General features: G+C 44.9%; 1 protein-coding gene across 1 annotated transcript in view; it reads right to left on the bottom strand.

The window, feature by feature from the left end:
* The window catches only part of LOC126208398 (sodium channel protein Nach-like), a 239,755-nt gene that overhangs the window by 153,035 nt on the left and 64,880 nt on the right, over positions 1–21,840 (bottom strand). The window contains exon 6 of the mRNA XM_049938887.1: positions 20,168–20,297. Coding sequence (XP_049794844.1) covers positions 20,168–20,297 — 130 coding nt within the window. The remainder of the gene's footprint in view (positions 1–20,167; positions 20,298–21,840) is intronic.

The following is a 21,840-nucleotide window of genomic DNA, read 5'->3' as shown; positions in this document are numbered from 1 at the left end:
GCAGTATATTGCTGCCTCCTACCTAAATCTCGCGAAAAGACCATGAGGATAAAATGAGAGAGATTGGAGCCCACACAGAGGCATACCGACAATCTTTCTTTCCACGAACAATAACAGACTGGAACTGAAGGGAGAACCGCTAGAGGTTCTCAAGGTACCCTCCGCCACACACCGTCAGGTGGCTTGTGGAGTATAGATGTAGACTGCAGAACATAAATCTAATTTATCGCAAATAATATTGTCGGCAGACTGCTTAGCGTCTGCCAAGGTGTCTGTGCATCTCTAGCGCTATCCTGTCGCAGCCCCCACTGTCTTTCTCCCCAGCTGTCAGCCCCACTCGCAGCTACGCTGGGAGCGCTAGGCAGGAGCGCGGCCGGGCGCTCGCACTCACGGAGCACTGTATGGCCAGGCCTGGTATAGCACGATGAGCTGATGGACAGCGATCCGCAGGCAAACACGCAATCTAGTGTGTGCTCCAGAGAGACTGACACGCTCATTACTCTACAGTTCAAAGAGGATTCAGACTGATCTAGTAGAAAAATGGAGAAAGTTAAGATGGTAATTCTAATATTTCACGTGTTCTGCATAGTCTCCGCCCATTTGAGTGCAACGCACAGAATGCTCATACATCCACGTGCAACTATTTTATAAGTTCTTATTCGGGACGTCGTTCACCTCGCACCTAACTCTGGCTTGAATGCCGGTTCTATTGTCAAAGCGTTGTCTCTTCTTGCGAATTTCGCACTGTACTGCTTTGTGGTAAGTTCATATTGATAATACGATGATGATTTTTTCTGGAAAAGAATTCTCCGTGTTTTGTTTTTCAGACAAGTCATGGTAGGTGTGCACACGCCTTTGTTTCACTGTTTTTTTTCCGCTGTTCAAGTTGTGTGGGGCAAACTTTCCACATACTTTTATCTTTCTCAAAACATTCCTGAAAATGTCTTGAACATTTGATTCAGAGATATAGCTCCACTGCGATTTGTGACAGAAGATTGTTGACACACTACAGCTGCACGCCCACTACTTAGCACTATGCGCTCACAACTGGCTTGTCGACTGCAAATCTGTTGTTTACAGTTGTTGTTTGAAGATGCCACCACAGTTACGGTGATGACGTCGCTTATACGCCAGAAATAAAATCAGTCTTGAGACTTTTTGTGCGGATATTGTACATTATTGCCTTAGCCAATAGTAGGCTACTATCTACAGCCTCAGACTTCCCGCAAATGATGAAATGTATTCGCAAATTGTGGATACGGTACCACCAAAGCTATACAACTTACTGGAAACAAATGAAAATTTATGCTGGACCTAGAGTCGAAATCAGATTTCCCACTTTACGTGAATGGTCACATTAGTCGCTTCAGCTATCTGAGCATACTTCACGGACATACCCAAATTTCCAAACGTCCCAGTGTCTGCTACTCATATTGCTCACACAACTATGCGATTCCCGCACTGGGAGACGTGTTTAGTTTTCTCGTCAGATTGCCTTGGGTTCGGCATGTCGAGGGTCAAAGATGAGACTGATTACGTTAGTTAAAGGTAAGCTAGCCGTGCGGTCTAACGCACTGCTTCCCGAGTGGGAAGGCGTGCCGGTCCCCAGCACGAATCGGCCCGATGGATTAGTGTCGAGATCCGGTGTGCCGGCCAGTCAGTGGATGGCTTTTAAAGCGGTTTTCCTTCTGCCAAGGCGAATGCGATCTGGTTCACCTTATTCCGCCTCAGTTACACTATGTCGGCGATTGCTGTGCAAACACTGACTCCACGTACACGTACACCATAATTACTCTACCACGCAAACAGTGGGGTTACACTCGTCTGGAATGAGACGTTCCAAGGGAGGTAGGGGGATGGGGTCCACTGGGGGCCGAACTGCACAATAACCCTGGGTTCGGTGTGGAGTGGCGGTGGGGTGGGTGGACCGCTGTGGCCTGTTGTGGGGCTGTGAACCGCTGAGGGCTACGGCGGGACGAAGCCTCTCCGTCGTTTCTAGGTACCCAGTTCAGTACATACATACATAATTAAAGGTAGGAGATTTGCAGTAATAAATTTAGTTAAAATGTTTAGAATATTGGGAACCAGGAGTCATATGTATCTTACGTTACGTTGCGCAGTTCAGTGTTACGATACCATGGCGTAATTAGGTCGGCGGAACGCCGAATTCAGCAACACGAAGGAGGAAGCTATGTCAGTGGCTGGTTCGCCACACAGCAGAAGATGAGACAAGAAGCAGCTCTCCGCAAGCCATGGTGTCGACTTCGAGGGCGGTAATCGGATCAGTTACGCCAGCCGAATAACACCACAATATTCCACCGACTTGCTGGAGAAGAAGAACAGCAGACATCAGCGGAGAAAGCCGTATTTAAGAACCGGCAGCCAGCTCGTCAACATCGTCCATGTGAGGCGTTAGAGCGACGCAGAGCCTGTGTCACTTAGCGCCGCCATCAGTTCGGAGTCGTCACTGCCATCGCAGTCGTCATAACAGTCACCGTCGCAATGCAGGTCGACGCCTAGGAGGAGCCAGAGTGACGCCGCCGCCGTAACAATTTTGGAAGCCGTCATGGGAGTCACCGTTTGGGGAGCTTTGTGGTAACTCACTGTCATCGTCCTGGGACGCTGCCGCCACTAACGCCATGCCTGCCCCAGGAGCCGGAGATCGTCGCCCGGCAACGCCAGGCATCCGCCGCCGGGGACGTCCGCTGAGACAGCGCTCTGCCCTGTCCCGCTGCCACGTCTCCCAAGCTGCCAGCACAACAGAGGCCCGTGGCGCGTGGTTCCAGCTGCCGCAGTAAGTCGGTGCAAGGCCGGACCGCTGCAGCCGACGCAGCAGATTCATGTTACGCCAGCGCAGCTTCAGGCACAGCAGCGGGCGCACATGTGAACATCCGCCGGTCACCTCCGTAGCCACCAAGAATATTACGAATGGTAGCAAACCTCGCCCAGAGCGCCCACAACCAATGTATTGCAGCTGATTAACAAATGTTGTTGCCGGCCGCGGTGGTCTAGCGGTTCTAGGCGCTCAGTCCGGAACCGCTCGACTGCTACGGTCGCAGGTTCGAATCCTGCCTCGGGCATGGATGTGTATGATGTCCTTAGGTTAGTTAGCTTTAAGTAGTTCTAAGTTCTAGGGGACTGATGACCACAGATGTTAAGTCCCATAGTGCTCAGAGCCATTTGAACCATTTTTGAGCAAATTTTGTTATTCTATCATTGGGACACCTCTGTTGTCACATCCTCAGCACCCTCTTCTTCACATGCCCCATTTACAATGGTATCATATATAGTAGTTTACAGCACTTCATTAGAGCAGTGTCTGCATGCATGCATGCATGTCTGAAGTAACATTGCATTGAACTTTACAGACACTACACCAATGTATTCCTGCAGATGACAATGTTATCTAAGGTAGTGTCATTGGCTAAAACTTTTAGTTCCACAAAGGTAGATTTGAAAAAATACCAATGTGGTGCATTGACTAGCAAGTGGCTCTTGATGTAAAGTTGAGTGTTTTACGAAACGATAAAAAATTCAGAATCCTTTGAATTTACGATTCAAGAGTCACAACTGGACTAACTCATCGCATAAAAATAGCTGCAGGCAACAATATGAAATGGAATGATCACAGAACACAGCTCTAGCTTTAACAAATGGTTGGCTCCGATATATAGGCTGGATACAGGGCTACTGAGGATTATCTACGGAAGATCTCACAGAAACTTATATAGAGAACACTACATTACTGACCAAGTATGTATAGATATGACTAACATCGGATATAAAGTGAGTGCAAAGAATGGTGCTGCAAATCGTCACAGGCTCGCTATATTTCTTGCTTCTCGAGAAAGGGTAGGATAAATGATGAAAAATCTGAAATTGCAAAAACTCGAAGTAAGCAGTCGAATATCTCTTGAAATTCTTCTTAAAATAGCCAAAACCCGTTTCTGTCAGATGACTCTGTGAGTACCATACTTGCTCCTTCTTATCGCACCCGTAGAGCCCATGAGAACAAAATTATACTGACAACAGTTTACGAACTCGCAGCATGCTGCAGCTGACAAATAGGCCCACAACTTGTTTTATAATTGAAATAATTGCATTGAAAAGTATCTTTTTTATTTCTATTTCTTGATGTTGACTAGTTCAGGACATCTGTGTCCCTCCTGTTGAGTCGGCCATACTGCCGCTTTGATCATCGCTGCAGGGGCAGTTTTTGTACGTGGGCTATCGTCTGTATTGTCACACTTACGATACAGATAGTTTGAAAATGGCCGCAGGTCGTCCGAAACTAGTCACCATCAATAAATAGAAAAATATACTTCTTAATGCAACTTATTATGGAATTAGAACCATTTATTTCAATAATAACCGTTCATCTAGGGGGCTATAAACAATGATTCTTCCTCGTGTCACCATTGAATGGAACAGGAAGAAAGTCCAATGTATTGTACAAAAAGTACCTTCTGTGTAGCACTTTTCAGTGATTCAAAAGGTATATCATGCATGTCAAACCCCATGTGTCAAAATTATGCATTTAGTAAAGGACTGAATATTTTGGTATAAAGAACCCATGGTCAGAAATCGATATTGCTCAGTTTCTAGAGGCACAGGTAGGAAGACCCTTACAGTGGCAGTGCTGGCTTCAGGTGAAGGGTAGTTGTTAGGGTGATGACCGATGGTTGCTCAAGGAAATAATAGCACTCGTCATGCATGTTATTGGGGAACGAACTGCAATACTTGCAGAGACACTCTCTTGCAACAGTACCCCCTGGGCGTCTGCTGAAGACAGTAAGTGCAGCGTTTTCTGCAACTAAGATCGCATGTTGTGACGTTTTTATTTTATTTCCAAAATGACCGGTTTCGACAGAATCTAGCTATCATCTTCGGATCTACTTGAAATAATATTATTGTGCATGAATCGCACAAACATAACGAGGACACACTCCACTTACAGCATAAAACAAAGGCACCACAAAGTAAAACAAAAAACAAAAAAACAAAAAGCCGTCTTTGCTTTATACGTGGAGAGTGCTCTCATTATGTCTGTGCGATTTATGCAAAGTAATATTATTTCCAGAAGATCCGAAGACAACAATTAGACTCTGTCGAGAAAAAATTTTACACACGCGATCTTGGTTGCCAAATATTCTTGTTTACGAAGTATTAGATGGCTCTCAGCAACATGTGCAACTTATAAAAGAATGGCAAAATGATGAACATTTACATATTCGTCTTTTACAATAATATTAAGCTACATTTATTTTTATACTATTACAGATTCATATATTCTTCTATGGAGCAGCAGTTTTCTGGCATAGCAGATATGATTTCAGTTGAATCCTTTCTATGCCACACTCCGACTGATTAGCGTGTACAGTAAGTCATAGCTCCATGTCTTTGTAGTATTATATTTATGAAAGTCGCTATTGTTTCTGAAACTGTGCTAGACTGATGATAACAAAGTTCATATGGTTATAAATATGTGGTGCAAGTTAGTCATTGTACCACTTCGACTCAAGTGACACTGTGTCATTGCCCCTGCCAGCCTGTGGTCCAATATAGGCCATGCACCTTCAACTTCGTCTAGCAGGTTCATCAACTAACCGATGGTCTCCAAGTTGCTGCTAGACCTGATGGTTGCGTGCCTCAGGGCGGGGCCACCAAGCGAAGGTCTCCTCTAGCGTATCTTCATCCGGCCCTCTGGGCGTCTCCAAGGGATCATGGGTTCGATGCCTACGCGCCCAGTCGCCTGACCAACTGCCGTGAGCGGCCGGCCGCCCAGCGTATGCTTGCAGGACAGCCATTGGTCTGCAACGCCGCACAAGCTGTGCCTTATGTCGCTGTGGCACAGCTACCCGAGCGTACTCGCATTGTCGCAAGGGAAGCAGACTGTGGTAGCGGCCGCTACCTGGGAGACTGTGCACGGCACCGAGACACCGCCACCAACATCTGTACGGAATTCTTGCAGAATGAAGGATGTTCTTGCTAACGGAGCTCTTCAGGCTCCACGCTCAATGTGGTACTGGAGCGTATGCAACACAGCTACATACACCATTGCCGAAACGACATGTACACGAGTTGTTATGTTGTGCATATCCATGAGTAGAGTACTATAAGCTTGCTCCTTTAAGTGTCCACACAAATGAAAATCTAGTGGAAACATGGAGGCTGGAACACTGGATCGCCATGGCCGATCCATTTCCCTGGAAATAGTTCATTTCAAAAGTTCGCACATTCATTCCAAAGTGTGGGAGTACACCAACATGCTGAAACTATAGCTGTCACTGAACACTAAATGGACCGTTTTCTAATACGTCAGGCAAAGTATTGCAAAGAAACTTACGATAAGGAGCGCATTCAACTTGTCCAACAATAGGCAAGGCAAGGCCAATTTCCATCTGCAACCAGCCCTCCGTAATGATTTCCTCTTATATGGGTCGTTATATCCCAATAATTTTTCTTTTCATAGTCTCGGAACATTTCTTACATTGTTAGTTCCCGTTTATAACTTTTTTTTTTTTTAAATCGAAGAAACCTGCGCGTTCTTCGCTCCGGACAGTGAGGTATGGAGCCCTAGTCATGGTAGGGATACAATCCTCATCCGAACGTCCAAATTGATATTCTCAGCGTTTCTCAAAAATGTCTAAAATGAGTGCCAAGACTGTTCATTTGATAAAGTCCTGCTGGTGCCTCATGTAGGGTGTCCTGAGGAGGAACGACAGCAACCCCGCGTGATGCGATAGATATCCACGGGCGCACGTTGTAGCACTGACTTAAGTTGTCCTGGAGAGCCAACAACGCAGAGGCAGTGTAGTGCATGACGTGTCAGGCAACGCGATGTGTCTTGTATGTCGACCAGCTGAAAACAGAGCAAGAGAATGAGCATGTGACCATTCTGGGAGGATAGATAGTGTGGATAATATGGTAACAGGAGAAGCATGCAAGGAATCATAGTACAGTGCATAAGGCACCAGACAGGGATGTATCGTCAGCACAGTTATCCAGAGGTGGAGGTTCTGTGCGAGCCAGGAAGTACACATGGGAATACTGCAGCATGGAGTGGCAGGGGCAGTGTCAGTAAGGCGTCTGCAGCCAATGGGAGGCAGCGGCTCGACCAACAGTGGCCGTCGGAGACACAACAGTGCCGCCGGGGTATGTTCGACCAACGATGGCTGCCAGAGACCCAAAGGTACCAGCAGGGTGATGGCAGCTGATGGGAAGGGAAACTCTACCAGTGGCAGCAGTCAGAGATGTGATGGTTGGCAGCGGGAGCCAATGGGAGACAGGTTCGACAACCTTCTGTGGCCAGTGGGAGACAAGTCTGACCAACGATGGCCGCCAGAGACCCAAACCTGCCAGCATGGCGATCGCTGCTGATGGGAAGGAAAATTCGGCTAAAAGCAGCTGCCAGAAACGTGATGGTTGGCAGGGTGCCTGCAACCAGTGGGAGACGGAGGCGACCATCGATGACAACTGGAGCTACAAAGATGCCCTCAGGCTGACAGAAGCCATTGGGAGGCAAACTGGGCCATTGTGGGTGCTAGAGACGTGAGAGCAGCTAACATGTGGAACCACGGGCCAGAAGAGCACCTATTGTGTCCAAAGGATGCTTGACTATTGAGCTAAAGACATGATGTCTGCACTGTCAGGATCGTGAGGTCCCTGAGAAACACCTAGCGGAGAGAGGCTACAAGTAGAAAAAGGGTCACACTTGGATGTCGTAACATCCATAGCCATAGAAGAATGGCTTCAGGTGAATGGCAGGGTCACTGAAGACGCAGCCACAGCCCTGGCAATGGATGGGAAAGCAGACACTACCAAGAGCAATATAGCAGAAGCTGAAAATATTTGAGGGACCGACAGTCAAATGAGTCTTTGGGTGGTGCAACATCATCAGCAAATTGAGGGAAGGAGTCAACGGACTGTGCTTGTGTAGTGGGGATAGGACCCCATGTGATAAACGAGACAGGAAACAAACCCTGAGAAGAGGGAGAATCGGTGGCAGCGGTGGTGCTGGAAGTGAATATGTAGTCGCTGGGACCAGTCCTGCGAGCTGGGCCACCTGCAGAGACGGTTCCGCAGGCGGAAGCCTCACATTTGGTACCACTTCAGACAACCCTGCTCAGTCCATAGACTTATCGAAACCCATTAGCTCTGTTGAGGGCGACGGACTCCTAACCCGGCATCGGCGCAGCAAAGAAACAGAACAATACTGCACTCTCTTTGAGTAGCTGCTGCTGCAATTGTTGTTGCTGCTCCTGGAGCCCTAATTCCTCCCACCAGCATGGCAGAAATGCTCTGTTCATGGTACTAACAAAGTACCTTGAAGAGAGAAGAATAAGCATCACAGGCGTAAGAACGTCCAATGTCACCACTTTTGTATTTTTGACCTAGGGGAACAAATATTACTATTGATGTAGTCAGGCAATAAAGAACAAAGATACATTTATTAAGTCTAATGAAGAAAACACAAAACAGTTTCTTGGGACGTGAGCGTTCACAACTTTACTCACGCTGAATATCAATAACTAACATTGCCTTTGAATGTCCTTGACTGAAAGTCTATCACAAACATAGCATTGTAATGTTCTTCTTACACAGCCGACATTCGTGAAGCCATAGTAAGGGGTGAACTGCTCAGAGACGGAGTGAGGACTAGGTTCAGCAAGACAGGGAGCTCAAATACGCTTGAAGATGAAGTCCAGCGAAGCACAGATCGAGGACAGTTGAAACGAGGTACAGTAAGATGATAATTCGTGGTCGGTTCCGAAGTAGTTCAGCAACGCGAGGCCTCAAGTGTGAATTTCTATTGATGGGCTGCTAAGCGCAGCACCTCCAACTTGATCGGCTCCTAAGCTCAGAGTGTGCACTGGCTAAATACCCGCCTTGCGGAAGGATATAGGCGCGGCGTTTAACAGCCACGTCATTTCAAGGAAGAAGACGGGCGCCGGCGGTTGCAGCGCTATTTACTGTGATATGTGCCCCGCTAAAGGCGAAGCTGGGGCCAACAATATCGTGTAGGCTTTTGAGGTTTGACTGAAAACAAGCCAGCCTGTTTGCGTTGATACCGGTTTCGGTCGATCTCCTGAAGGCAGAGTAGCTAGCGACCCTGAACTGCGGCAACCAGCAGTACATGCCTGTATGGTTGGTGGTGTGTTACTGGCAGCAGCATCTGGATGCAATAGCATTTCATTTCAATACAACCAATTTAGATAATTGAAAGTCAACCAATCATTTACACCAAGCGAACTTAAAACGAGAGAATCTTTCTTAAATTAAGTAGCGAGAAACATTTTTCAGACGTTATTACCCAAAAACCTTGAATGACAATGGTATGTTAACTGCCTGCCTCTTTCTAATGTTCTGTCCATACTTTGAAACTGAGGAAGTTAAGGTGTAAATATTTTTTAGGAGGAGCCTTAGCATTTTGACTGGTTTGATCTGACTCATGATGGCTCCCTATCTTGTCCAACGTTCCCAATTCTTCATCTCTGAACTGTCCTCAATTACTTCTTAGATATATTCCAAACTCTGTCTTCCCCTGTAGGTTTTGTACTCTTGTAAGGTGTCAGGCATATCCAACACCTTCCATGAAAACCCTGACATGATAAGCAAATCCAGTAGTATGTCACATAGCTCCGAATAAATCGTGACATTAAATTAACCAAAGTAATACGAGTAACGAGTGAGCAAATGGAATACCACAGACTAACACAAGAATGCCTAAATGCATGTCATACCTTCCCACCGTGAGACAGACGCAGTTCCGAGGGGAGAAACGAGAACAGAAGCCGAGAGCAGAACCGTGTTAAGCTGGAAGGCCCTACGATAAGGGACGGACACCCACGTCGCCAGCTAACCGCTAGGACCACCCCCAGCCCATGTTAAAAGCTAGAGCCCTCCAGAAGAACAGTATAGATCTTACGATAACAGTAAACGGACCACCCCAGCCGCAGGTTTTAGCGTGAGACTTTTTCGCGTCTCTGTTACGTCAGGACCGCCCCCCCAGCCCATGTTAAAAGATAGAGCCCTCCAGAAGAACAGTATAGATCGTACGATAACACTAAAAGGACCACACCAGCTGCAAGTTTTAGCGTGAGACTTTTTCGCGTCTCTGTTACGTTGCAAACTTTAAAAACATTGCCCCACCACGAAAAGTATAACGTTTCTCATTGGATAGACAGAATTTTTGTAGGCGGAGCTTAAGGTTAACATTGAGACCCTGATTGGTCAGATGAAAACACAGCCAGATAGTTTTTTTAAACCAACTTCGGTAAATTGTAGTAAGGAGAAGTTTGGAGAGAGTTGCTTCCGAGACGGCGAGGTGAGCGGAGCTGTGCTGGCCGCCGCCCCCCCGACGAACACCGACAAGGTAATGAATGCACGCGATGCCACATAACAGCGCATAAAGCTTCACTCAGAACTGCAGAAGTCTCATCTATTACACCCCCTTTTTGCGTAATACTAGTGTCGATCGTCAATTAAAGCTCATGGTGTTCACATTTGCCACTTGAAGTAAAAATCTGAAACGCGATGATTTTTCTGTTATATAGTAATTGAGAAGCCACATCAGCCACTGTAATTTACGACAAGTTAGATAAGTAATTAAAGATAATTGAGGGTGACTGTAGACCAATTTGATAGTTTTCTCTCTTGTGAAACTTAATTTAAACCTACATTATAGATGTGATATGGCATAGGTCATACTTCGATCCATTGTAGAACTTGGAAACCCACTCAGGGAATATTCGTTCACATTTTTGTTGAACGCAGTTGGTTTTTATCATCCTGTATTAAAACATTTCCTTTTATCAATAGTGCAATTTATAAACAATGTTTTGTGAGTAGATTAAAATTTCCAATGGTAAACTTAACTGCTTTTTCGACATTATTTTACCAGATAACTAAAAATAGGAAAGCCTTGAACCCCTTCCACTAAATTTAGTTAGTATTAAGATGCTTTTACTGGGAGTGCAGTGGAGCTGACGCTGAAATCATTAAGTATTTGGTTATATCATCGCTAGTCTCACTGAATTCTTCTGAACTCTACATGTCATGTGTGGTCTGGCGTCTCCTTACCAGCAACAGGTCCCAGGTTCAAACTAGTCAATTCCCTAAAAAACAAGCTCAGGGCGTCGTTGCGCGAAAGTGGTAGGGAGACACGATATAGAACAAACAGACACCACGCAGAATGTTAGACTCTTCAGCTGGATGTAGTGCCATAACAGCTATTCTATGATGTCTTAACACACATGCTGTCATCCTGACCCTTCTTATAGTAAGTGTTCTTTTTATATTCATTCCCTCGCCGGTGTTGCAGGGAACCTCATGTTTACTTTATCAGATCATTTAATTCCCAGCATTCTTCTGTTGCGCCACTTATCAAACGGTTCAGTTCTTTTCCAGTCTTACCGGATTCCATGATTCACTTCAGTACAGTTCAGTACCCTAAACGCTAATCCTAAGAAATTTCTTCCTTAAATGAAGGTATATGTTTGATGCTACCAGACTGCTTGTGGCGAGGAATGTCCTCTCTCCTGTGCTAGTCTGCTTCTTATATCCTCCTTTGCTTCTCCCGTTACACGTTATTTTGCCTGTAAAGAAGCAGAATCCTTTCATTCCACCTATTATGTAGTCCCCAATTTAACTGTCGACTTTATCAGTGATTTTATTTCTGCCACTGTTCAGCACTTTCGTCTTTCTTTGCTTTGCTGTAATCCCACATTCTGTGTACATTAGACCAATCAATTCCTCATATCTATTAATTCACCCTCGTTTTCACTGAGGATATCAGTGTCATCAAAGAATCATAATTGGTATCCTTTGCCACTCCTGAACTTCTCTTTTATATCCATCATTGCTTCTTCGATGTACAGGTTGAAAAGGAGGGGAGAAAGACTGCATCCTTGCCTTACATATATTTTGTAATGGGAGCACTTTCAACTTGGCCTTCCACTCTTGTTGCTTCTTCTTGTTTCTTGTACATATTGTATATTAGCCGTCTTTTCCTATAGGTTATACCTATTTTTCTCAGGATTTCAGATACCTTAAACTACTTTTAGCTGCTGAACACTTTTTTCTTGGTTCAAAAAATTGAGAAGGTAGAGAGCGTGCAGTTAGCAGTGGGAAAGACCAGTAAAACCAATTTACCTAAAAAATCGAAATTATTTTTATTTTAACTGGAAGTCAGACTTCCTCTTTACGGAAAACAATCAAAAATTACAAAATTCAAATTATGTGCTCCACAGGTACTGAAAGAATTTATAAATGTGCGTATAATGGATCCAATTTACAAAGAGCATTTAGCCTTCGTCACCAACAGTCTTGACGAGCACACCACCTGGTAAAATGATGTCATTTTACAGTTTTTCCAGGGCACTGAACGGGTCATACATGGTAATTAAAACTATTGGAAAACTCTCATAAATCACGGATACATATAAAACACGCACAGCAAAAATAATATGAGAAAGACCATTCCACGATAATACGAAGAGCTTGAAGAAAAGACACTTTTAAATGTCGCTAGTTATTGATTATCGTCCTAGTTCCCGACTTTCAAAATCCGAATATTTTATAGTTGGAATATGTTTGGTGTGGACGGTTCTGTTTATATCATCGCAATTAAATTTAGGCCAGATATTTACAACCATGCCTGTGTGAAATGTCGTAAATTAGCCAGACCACCAGGGCGGTGGACATCAGGTGTAAAGAACTCCAAAGGCGTACCAGACTTATACAAGGAACCAAATCAGTAACATTAGAGCAGTATATCTCTGTCACTCAGGAACTACAATAACACCAAGATTGTGACACAGACCACGAGATATTGGGAAAATGTGAAAAAAGAATCTATCGATACCAAGGTCACGGAGAATCTCATCAACTGTGACGGTGGATACCAGCTCAGCACGACCTTGAATCTCGTACTCGAGCTTCTGAAAAGTCAACGGAGGTAACATCGTTCCGTGATAAACAGAAACTGGAGTGGAGACACAGAAAACAGCCCTTGGACAGAGCATCAGACACTACAGACAGAAAGAGTCACGTCACCAACAGGGCCAACAGGAGCGGATGTAGGACGGAGCACGCTGAGAAGACAGAACTCGTGGAGCGCGCAATGAGAAGTACGAAGCCAGAGGCCTACTCCAACATGCGTGGACTTCACACTCAAGCCCAAGACAACCAGAGGAGGATCAAGCAGTCGGCAGATAGAACGCCTCGCACAGCGCGGACATGAAACACAGCGTCAGAGGACGGTCAAGCCGGGTGCGGACGGAGGTTGGAGCACCAGCGGTAAGAGAGGACAATTAGAGCCGCTCGTGACGGGCGCTGACTACGGACGGAGTAGCTGACGCGAGCGGGTCGAAAACAGCCTCAAACGACTGACCCTTAAGCTCCTAACGCTGAGGCGAGCTTTCCTTGCTCGGCCTGTTGAACAGCGTAAGCATTAGTATTCTGTTCCTGCTGTTCCTGTGAGGAAGAAGTAAAACAAAATCCTTATCTATTTGACTTGGCCTGGGGTGATATGGTGGTGATATTCTATATCTGCTAGATGAGGAAGTACTATTCTCGCAACATGTCAGGCCAACACGTCATTGGCCTGTAGTGAAGTTGTAGGCCCAGTTCGCTGACGAGCCAATTGTGGGATGTCCCACCTTCTCGTAGAAGCGGGATGCCGATGTCTTCGTGCAGCAGAAGAGTGGAGTACTCCCTCGGAAGATGCAGAGCAATTTTCAGAGCGCAGTTCTGGATCCTTTGCAGAGTTGTGATGATTGTATCAGCGGCCTTTCCCCATACCATGGCAGCAAATACCGGCACTGATCGAACCAATGTTATGTACAGCATGACACAGTGGTGTGTTGGCAGCGTCGACTGCGGGTTCAGCAGCAGGTAAAGAACGGGCAGACACCCTATGGCTCTGCTTCTGCCGTTACGAATGGGACGAGCCCAGGAGAGTCATTGGTCTAGGGTGACCCCAAGGTTCTTCACCGTCCTGCTGCGTGGGATGGGTTCTCGCAGGAGCTCGACAGGCGAAAGATCTGCCGGCAGCAATCTTCAGACGAAGATTGCTTCACGGTTCTCCGCTGCATTGAATTTCAGCCGCCACTTCGTCAACTATGTGTCCGAAACGTCGCACACGAGCTGGAGGTGACGTCTCATGGTGTGTATGTTCGTGCTGCGGGTAAACAACGCTGTGTCATCAGCGCAAAGCGCCAATTCAACACCTGTCACCTGCATAATGTCGGCACTGTACCGGGAGTAGAGCAAGCGGCCGAGTGCCGATCCCTGCAGTAGCCCTGCTCCTATCTTCCGATCCGTGGATGCACAATGTTTTGCCATCACGTGGAAGGTTCGCTCATTTAGATACGATCTGAGCAGTATTCCCCAAGTACAAAAAGCTTGTACACGATGTGGGGCGGCTGGTAGAATTTTACTGTTGTATATAAATGTTTGTAGAATGTAGAAAGACTTCCCGGCCGATGCACCATATGTGGGGCGGCTGGTTGGAAATTATGTTGTTGTATAAATGTTTGAATGTAGAAACACTTCACTTCCCGGCCGATTAACCATATGTGCGGCGGCAGGTGGAATTATTGTTGTTAAATGTTCCTATTTTTGCTGCTGTTGTTTGCCGTTCTCAACACTGGCTCTCTAACTACAATATTGGCTACCAGAAAGTGATTAGCAAAACGTGAAGCCTGTAATTAGAATTCCTAGTGCCCACTTCATCTGAGAATGCACTTATAGTTACAGCTTATAGCTCTGAGGAATTAGGAGATTGTCCGGGATTTATAATCAAAAACAGTCGTGAAAAAAACGTCCTGTATTCTGAAAGTCACAGATGAAAACAAAAGAATCCACACAATCTAACTAACAGAGCAGTTCAGAGTCTAATGCGCTGATGCCACTATAACTGTCCAAATTAAATATTTAAATGAATGCTCGCCATAATTTGATGATTAGTTTCATCAAACGCCACGCTAAATAATTGGTAGAATGTCTGTCCCGCGGCGGCACGTGAAAATACGACATACGCAAACTGAATATCGATAATTAAAGTCATCCCAGAATTAACACTTCACTCGAAAATGATTTCATGGTTACGCGTATCTCGAGTAACTTAATACGGCATCCGAGGCGGTTTGTAGCAATGATACCGACGCGACGCGACTCCCGACACATATGGCGTGCTATTCAGCATCTGGAGAGAACTGGGACCTTCTTCCTCGCGCAGCGTTCTTATATATAAAGCCGCGGTGCGGACGGCTAAGGGAACGCCTGATCAAATCGGCTCTCCCGACTAGCCGCTGAGCTAGTAATGCACCACTTTAAGTTACCTAATAAATCATAGCTTCTCTTGCTGATGGCCGATGAAGCTCTTAATTTAAATGTGCATTCATCACGCAGGTAAGTATTGATAATAATATTTTGACGTGGCTAAGTTAAATATTTTGGGCGAGAGAATTAATTTAATTACACTGCACGCAGTAGACGAGCTCTGAACTGGCCCTTTGGAGATACGCTATCGCTATAGTTTTATAGGTATTCAAATGAAACTTCTCACATCTTCATAGTTATAGCGGATCTCCAACCTACTTAAATATAAACATCCTAGCCTTATTTATTAGCCTACTTAATCTATCTTGCTTCCTTAAGTTTTAAGACAAAAACCAGAAAATATTGAATTTCAACTAAAATCTTAAATTCTGAGATCCAGAAGACTGTTTCTATTAAATATTTATGAAAAAGGAATCTAATTATAAATTTTGAAGTCTCTAGCTCCTTTCTGTTGCGCCAATGATTTTTACAGAAAAACGTCCAAATTTCGAAAATGGCTAAAGTTATCGAACTGCTATTCAACACATATTAATTTAGTATTACTCCTGACATGCTAGAAACATTTTAGGTTATTTATTTGATTTTTAAAGTATTGCGCAACATTTATGACGTCAGAGCTGGTTACAGCGGACTGGCTGGCACATAATGGAAAGACTGATGTGAATTTATTATGGTATGAGTAGGCCGCTTCCCTACAACGAGGCCGTTATACCAGGCAGAATCGAATGCCCTGTATACGTCAAGGAACGCAGCTCAGAGGTATTCCCAGTGCTCTTATCGCCGGCTCTACCAATAGCAGTAGCTTGTGAGAGGTCGAGTGGCTACTTCGAAAAACAAATTGTTTGTCTGGAATTACACCCTCCTGGGTGATGTATTCCATCAGCATTTTGCATACAGCCTCTCGAAAACTTTCGAAAGAGATGGGAGCAGATTCATAGGTCGGTGGTTGATTTTCTGGTGTGGGTCTTTGCCGGTCTTCGGGATGGCCACAACTTCAGCGTGTTTCCACACAGAAGGGTAGCTGCCCGAACGGAGTATCTCGTTGAAGACTTCGGCAAAGTGCCGAGGGGTCCCAGCACAAGGTTCTTCAGCAAGTGGTTGTCGACACCATCGCTGCCTCCTACTTTCCTAGCGTTCGGAAAGAGCAGTTGCACCGCGACTTCATCGAGCTGCACACAGAGATCGATGCATAACGAAAATTAATAAAGTATTCAAGTACAGAATATCCAAGAGTTCTCACGCTACCAGGCACGTTAAAAACGTTCTCCAAACTGTGCACCAAGGCGCGCCACAGCACTGCTACAAGACTGCTCTGATAATACTGCAACATTAGACACATTCTGCAACTATAACGGATACAGAGTGGTGGAACGAACATCCATTGTCTTATGTTTACGATCTGTTGTAAGGTAAGAGTCATTCAATTCTTATGGATGAAGTTACCACCACGAGGGCCGTTCAATAAGTAATGCAATACGCTTTTTCCCCGCCCAAATTCCCCGCGGAATTTGTTATGGGACATTGAGGATTATAGCCACCGCTTCAGCCTGTACAGTCTCATGGAGTTCGGAAAGGTGGCGGTACTACTAGCAATCTTCAAAATGGCGTCTATAACGGAAGTGCTTTCCAAGAAGAGAGCTGCCACTGCGTTTCGTTTGGAGAAAAACTAGGGCATCGCCGATATTCGCAGACACTTGCAGAATATTTACGGAGATCTGGCAGTGAACAAAAGTGCGGTTAGTCGTTGGGCGAGGCGTCTTTCTTCATCGCATCAAGGTCACGCATATGTTTCCGATCTCTCGCGTGCCGGCCGGCCGCACGCAGCTGTGATTCCTGCAATTTTAGAACGTGCGGACACTCTCATTCGAAGTGATCGACGGATCACAAACACTTCGCTGCTCAACTGGACGCCTCTGTTAGTGGAAACACACTCGTCCACCACTTGCTGTACTCAAATCTGTGTCCCCGCTGGGTTCAGCGTGTTCGTTGCGATAAAAATGCAAACGAACTTCTCCTTCTCCATGACAATGCGAGGCCTCACACAAGTCTGTACATCCAAGAGGATCTCACAGAATTTTTTTGTTCTTCCTCTTCCACCCTACATCCCGGATCTCGCACCTTCCTACTTCCATCCGTTTGGTCCAATGAAGGATACAGTCTGTGAGAAGCAATATGTGGGTGATGGGGAGGTTTTGATGCAGCACGATGTTAGCTCCGACGTCGATCATTGGAGTGCTGCTATGCGGGCTTACAGGTCCCCCACTAAAGTAGCGTAAGGCCGTAGCACTGAACGGAGATTATGTCGAAAAAAAAGGGTTTTGTAGCCAGAAGAGTGGGGAACCACATGGCGCATTGGAATCCTGAATAGAACCATCCTGCTTTCAGAGTAAAACGTATTTCATTATCTATTAAACGGCCCTCGTATGTTGTTAACAGAAATGCTGAACCAAGTACGGAAAAAATCAATGATTATTTTTCAATGTTACAACAGTTTTTAATATCTAAAGGAGTTGTTTGTCTTAAAATGAAAGATCTGTTTAGCAAATCACATGTCTCAGCTTTTCAAACAGTTCGAAAAATACTTCCAAGAAGGTAGTATCGACAGATCTGCATGTATTTAAAACTCATTTGAATTTAAATCTTCGGAACCAAATATGTTATTGAATTGTCTTGCCACAGTACATAATGACAATCTGGCAGCAAAGAAATTCATGACTTTTTGGGTATCAGTAAAATATAAATTATTGGCTGTTCAGTGCTACAACTCTATGGAACTTCATTTCATTTGAAACTTCCTAATTGTGCTAATCTGTGGTTTCGATGGTAGTCGTAATGCAGAGTAAATGACGTGCGAAAATTAATGTGAAAGAGGGAAATGTGGGCAGCTGTAGCGAGTCTGATTCCGAGAATTGCTAAGCTAGCCACTTAAAAAGTTCAGCCGACAAATTAATTTTACTGACAATAAATGTGTTCGGTAAACTGTTTGTGAACTGTTTGTGAACCAATCAACTATTTTAACTGCCAGACCAGTGTTTTCATTTAGGGCGCTGATATTTTAACAATGGCGGATGCCGGAAAAGTCTGTTCAAAAATGGTTCAAATGGCTCTGAGCACTATGGGACTCAACTGCTGTGGTCATAAGTCCCCTAGAACTTAGAACTACTTAAACCTAACTAATCTGAGGACAGCACACAACACCCAGCCATCACGAGGCAGAGAAAATCCCTGACCCCGCCGGGAATCGAACCCGGGAACCCGGGCGTGGGAAGCGAGAACGCTACCGCACGACCACGAGATGCGGGCAAAGTCTGTTAACCAATGCACTACAGAGTGGCAGAAAAACGCCGTGATGTTGCGCTGCGTTTACGTAGACTGAATATTGCTCACAACATTCCCCGACCATACGAATTACAGCCACGTATTTGGTAACATAGCCTGTCATTGTTGCCCGGCAATGTTTGCGGCAATGAATGTCTAGGCCAGAGGTGTTTACAAGGGCTAAAAGCAGCGGAATGGACGAAAGCAAACTAATGGAGGTGAATACGGCACGCCTGCTTTTTCATTTCATAAGCCCTAGAGAAATCAGCTTTGTGTACTAGTTCTTTTTCTAAGAAGCCCTAGAAATTAACAAGATATCGAGAAATCAGCTTTGTAGACTAGTTCTTTTTCTAAGTTAGTGACCTGCTTGCTTAACTGTAACTCGTGAACTGGTAGTGGATATGTACTTCTACCAGAATGTTTAAACATGAATTTGAATGCATCATAAAATCATAAAATCCAATATTAATAACAAAGATTGTATACCCGTTTACAACCAGATTACCAATAATGTTTCCGTTTTGGGCTACTGGTGATTTATATGGGAATTTGGTGTTAGTCTTCAAAGAGAATTTCTCATCGACATGCCGTTTGTTACCAGACGTTTTGATGGAAGGCCTTAAGAAATTCAGTAGGGTAGTTTGAAATAAAATTGAAATAGTTTTGCTAATTCTTTGTGGTGGTTTATCATTTCAGTAAGAGAATTATGAAAATCATAAATGCAGTACATTTACGACGAGAGTCATGTGAAAAGTAACGTAAACAAAGACCATAATAAAAAAGACAGCTGATAAGTTGCTACCCATGAACGTAGAAACATACCTGATGAAGCTTATAAAAAGTTTAGAAGTCTTACTAACCCATATAGAATACAATTATGGCTCGCTGCTGCAAATCTTCCGCTATGACGTAGCATCGAGAAGGTGATTCTTCAAATTGTGGTCTTTATATACATTACTTTCTGTGTCACATAGCTCAGGCAGTAGATGTACGAATCATATTTACGTAATTCTTGGTTCTCTCGTTTCCCCATTTGTACATTCTTGCAAACAACAAACAAAACGGACAGCCTCTGTATACGAGCACCATCTTCCGAAATAAGGCGAAATGATATTGTTTCACCACTCAGATTTCGTGACTTGGCAATGGAGCACTGTCGGTGTCAGAGAGAGGCAGAGAGAGAGAGAGAGAGAGAGAGAGCGAGAGAGAGAGAGAGAGAGAGAGAGAAGCATATACAGTCAAGGACAGAGATACATGAAATATTCTCCACGCTTGGAGGCCAACACTGGCACACCTCGGCCATACATTGGCAAGTAGCTGGGATAGCCTGCTCCATCAGAATATTGCCAGGCCACACCACTATAGTGTCGTACATTGCAGCCATGTTGGATCTACGTTGACCGCAACACTACTGCAACCACACCTTGCCGTGAAATATAGTCCTTGCAAAAGTTAATGATAACCTGACGCTATTTAAGAGTAACTAGTAAGACTGCACACGTACCTTGAGGCCATGGGAGGCGATGAGTGGGTATACGTAATCATGCGTCATGGTGTCGACCAGCACCGTGAGACCCATGTAAGGCCCCGTTGCGTTCACACGTAGTACCTTTCGTATCCGCGCCGTCCCCTTCCTGCACACAGGACGAATTATTGTAAACATCTTCAAACGCGCACATGAGATTTAAGTCCGCGAAGTGCAAGCTCTGTTAACTTGTGAATTATCGATGACTAGCTGAGTACTCAGCATTGTTCGGGTATGTAATATTCCAATCTTCCATTAACCCACCTCCCTCTCCTCCCTCTCTCTGTCCACATCCTCCACCCCCACTCTCTTTTCATCTTATCCTGCTCTCCCTCTGTCCAACTCCTCCTATTCTTCTCTATGTCAGTCTGTTCTTCCCTCCTCTCTCTGTCCATATGCTTCTCCCCGTCTGTCCATCTGTTCCTTCTCCCTCTGTCCATCTCCTCATCCCCTCTCGAACTCTATAACCTCCTCCCCTCTATTTGTCCATCTTCTCCTCCTCCTCCTCTTCTCCCCAATTCTATTCAATACCTCCTCATCAGTTATGTGATCTACCCATCTAATCTTCAGCATGCTTCTGTAGCAATGTGTCGTATAATGAAATATTTCTGTAGTAGTAAATAAGTAATAAATTAAAATGTCGTGCTTCATGCGGCAGTTCGACTGCATGAACAGCGAAAATGCATTAACCAATAAACTTCTTTCCTTTCAACATTTTTTGTTTGTTGTCAGCGAGAAAATTTTCGTAAAGTTCGTTGCAAGTCACTATGTGCTCTAATTCTGAAATATTGGGTGGCTAAAATAAGGATATTCGCACGTCGGGGGTTACGCTGCTTTTTCAACCAGACCCCCACCCCTGCGATAAGTAGGTGGTTCTTGCCACCACCACGACACTTTGCAGACAAAAAGTGATATCCGTACCAAGGTTGGTTGAAATCGGTCGAGTGCTTCAGGAGGGCGTGGTGTCTCTCCTAAGAGTCGTGAGGCACATACTTTCTGGTATTTAAGCAGATATTTGGAATTTCGTTCTTGCATTGTGTAGCTGGAGTCACCCCCAACAAACTGCACTCATCAAGTGCTTCATGCCACGCCCTTTGCCAAGCAAAAGCTTCTGCTTGTTTCCAATTAAAGACAAAATTAACTTTAAACGGGAATTTTACGTGCTCATTCGATAGAGCACTTCAGAATTACCGTAGTCCGATATTCGTTTTATCGATATGTATAAAAAGGGCCATAAGATACGAAGAATAAACAGAAACCCAGCAGCGACTCGGTAGCGCCTGACGCTTGGTGGTAGCAGTCAGCGCAGACGAGGGCGGTGCTTCCGCTGCTGGAGTACTGGTTATTCTTAGAGTTTTAATGTTCCTGTTAATACATATCGATAAAACGAATATCGAAGTAGACTAATCTTGTACCGCTCTATCGAATTGGCACGTACAATTTCGGTTTAAAACCTTTTGTTTGTAACGGAAAACAAACCGCGGCTTTGCGTCGACGCCGGGCGTCGCATGAAAGACGTGATGAGCGCTATTTATTTGGCCTGAATCCAGTTACACAACGCAAAAACGAAATTGTAGATATCTGTTGAAACACCAGAGAAAATTCGCGTGACGACATTAGGAGACATACCCTGCATACGTACATCCGTTTTT

The sequence above is a fragment of the Schistocerca nitens genome, chromosome 1 (assembly GCF_023898315.1).
Source record: "Schistocerca nitens isolate TAMUIC-IGC-003100 chromosome 1, iqSchNite1.1, whole genome shotgun sequence".
Lineage (NCBI taxonomy): Eukaryota > Metazoa > Arthropoda > Insecta > Orthoptera > Acrididae > Schistocerca > Schistocerca nitens.
The sequence above is the reverse complement of the archived record's forward strand: the minus strand, read 5'-3'. Positions and strand labels throughout refer to the sequence as shown.